Genomic DNA, 1717 nt, shown 5'->3' with positions numbered 1-1717 from the left:
TGATTGGACCTCAGGATCCACGTGGCCTTCAGGGCACAACTCAGGACTGCATTTGTGGGGTTCAACTACCCAAGGAGGGGCACTCAGCTCCCACATGGCCAGCTTGGCCCTCAGTGTGTCCCTGGCCACGGAAGAAGGAGACTAATCACAGGGAGTAGCTCAGTGCCCCGAGGGGCCGGAGGCCTGGCAACGATGGGACAGATACAAGAGCCAGGCGCTTCCCGTTTGTTTTTATTTTGTCAGTTCTGGAGTGTAGTTGGCCTCAGATGGACAGACAGGGCCAGAGGGACGCGTGGCAAGGTGCTACCCAGCCCAGCCAGGAGGGAACCTGGCACCAGGGTGCTGGGGCCTGTCACAGGTTCCCAAGCAAAGTGAGCTGCAGCAGGAACATCTGAGAAGACATCAGGATTCCGAAACTCTTGGAGTTGAGCACACAGCCCTGAGAATCTAAGGTAGTCAGGGCAGGGGCCTCTTCCTGAGGAGGGGCCAAGGCGATGTCAGGATCAGGGGTGGCCTGCTTCTTCTCCTCGATCCAGTTAGCTAAGTACGTGACATTGGTAAAGACGCTGGGTGCAGGAGTACCTTCACAGCCTGAACTCCAGCTGGTAATGCCTATCAGGTACCAGACTCCTCCTACTGGGCAAACCAGGGGGCCCCCAGAGTCTCCCTGAGGAGAGAGATGACACAGACAGTGAGACGGAGACAGGCAGGTGCACACACTGCCCACAGTGGAGCGGACAGTGGGCTCCAGGGCTTGCCACTGCCTGCATGGGGTACTTAACAGAGCTACCTTGAGAACTTTAAAAGTTGAGGCACCAGGGAGGTGACAACTCCTGGGTTACCACGTGCAGAGTAAGGCCCCAGAGCCCCATCTCACACACCTCCAAAGGGACACTGGGCATCGCTCAAGTTGGCAGTCGTGGGCCAGGAGAATGAACGAAAGGGACTCTTGGGGCCTGACATCAGCGCATGTGAGAGGACGGGCCTCCAAGGTATATGGGGCGGGACAGTGAGGGAGGACAGTGACAGGACAGAAGGGTAAGGGTGGCCCTCTGGGTATAGATGGTATGAATGCACTGAAGCCTACAGCTTCATCCAATAGTGCAAATTAAGCCCTTTTCTTTGCATGCTATTTGTCCACATTTCTTTAAAGGTACAAAGAAAACAGAAGAGATGGCTGGTGCTGTTTGGGGAGTCTGACATCTTAGGCTGAGCTGAGCTCAGGGAATATTTTAAGAAAGGGGCTGTGCAGAGTACAGAGAAGACAGAGGGGGGGACACAGTCGCTCCAGGAGGAGAGAGGTGACCAGGCCAAGTGGAGTCTGAGGGACCTCACTTACTCTGCAAATAGATCTGCTTTCTTGGAATGATTCAGCACACAGCATGTCCTCCTTTACTGCATAGACAGGACCAGGTTCACCCTTGGGTGGAGGTGGGTACATCCTTGCACAGTAGGTCAGATCTACAAGAGTCATCTTCCCCTCCTGCAGTTGGAAGGGTGAGGAAAGGAAGCCTGCGGGAGAGAACTCAGATGTGAGATGAAGCCTGGGCAGAGACCTGCTTCCTCTCCAGCCTGCCTGCTGCCAGAGGGCACCCACTGTGGCTGGCAGCGGAGGACACGCAAACAACAGGGGCAGGCAGTCAACAGAGCCAAGAGCAGGGCGCGAGGGTAGGACGGGGACGGAGGCAAGTGTGACCGCCCAGGGGTGGGGGGCCAG

The 1717-nt window shown here is 56.3% G+C and overlaps 1 protein-coding gene across 1 annotated transcript; it reads right to left on the bottom strand.

Annotated features, from left to right (window-relative positions):
* Positions 1 to 218: 218 nt before the first annotated feature.
* Positions 219 to 1444, bottom strand: LOC111814626 (serine protease 40-like). Its single transcript, XM_023708511.1, has 2 exons — positions 1340 to 1444; positions 219 to 667 (listed from the first exon to the last, which is right to left on the bottom strand). Exons 1-2 carry the CDS (start codon positions 1439 to 1441, stop codon positions 353 to 355), a joined length of 417 nt encoding a protein of 138 aa, XP_023564279.1. The 5' UTR covers positions 1442 to 1444; the 3' UTR covers positions 219 to 352.
* Between the last annotated feature and the right edge of the window lie 273 nt (positions 1445 to 1717).

Source organism: Octodon degus, unplaced genomic scaffold, assembly GCF_000260255.1.
Source record: "Octodon degus isolate 3935 unplaced genomic scaffold, OctDeg1.0 scaffold00382, whole genome shotgun sequence".
Classification (NCBI taxonomy): domain Eukaryota; kingdom Metazoa; phylum Chordata; class Mammalia; order Rodentia; family Octodontidae; genus Octodon; species Octodon degus.
This window is presented reverse-complemented; position numbering and strand designations above follow the sequence as displayed.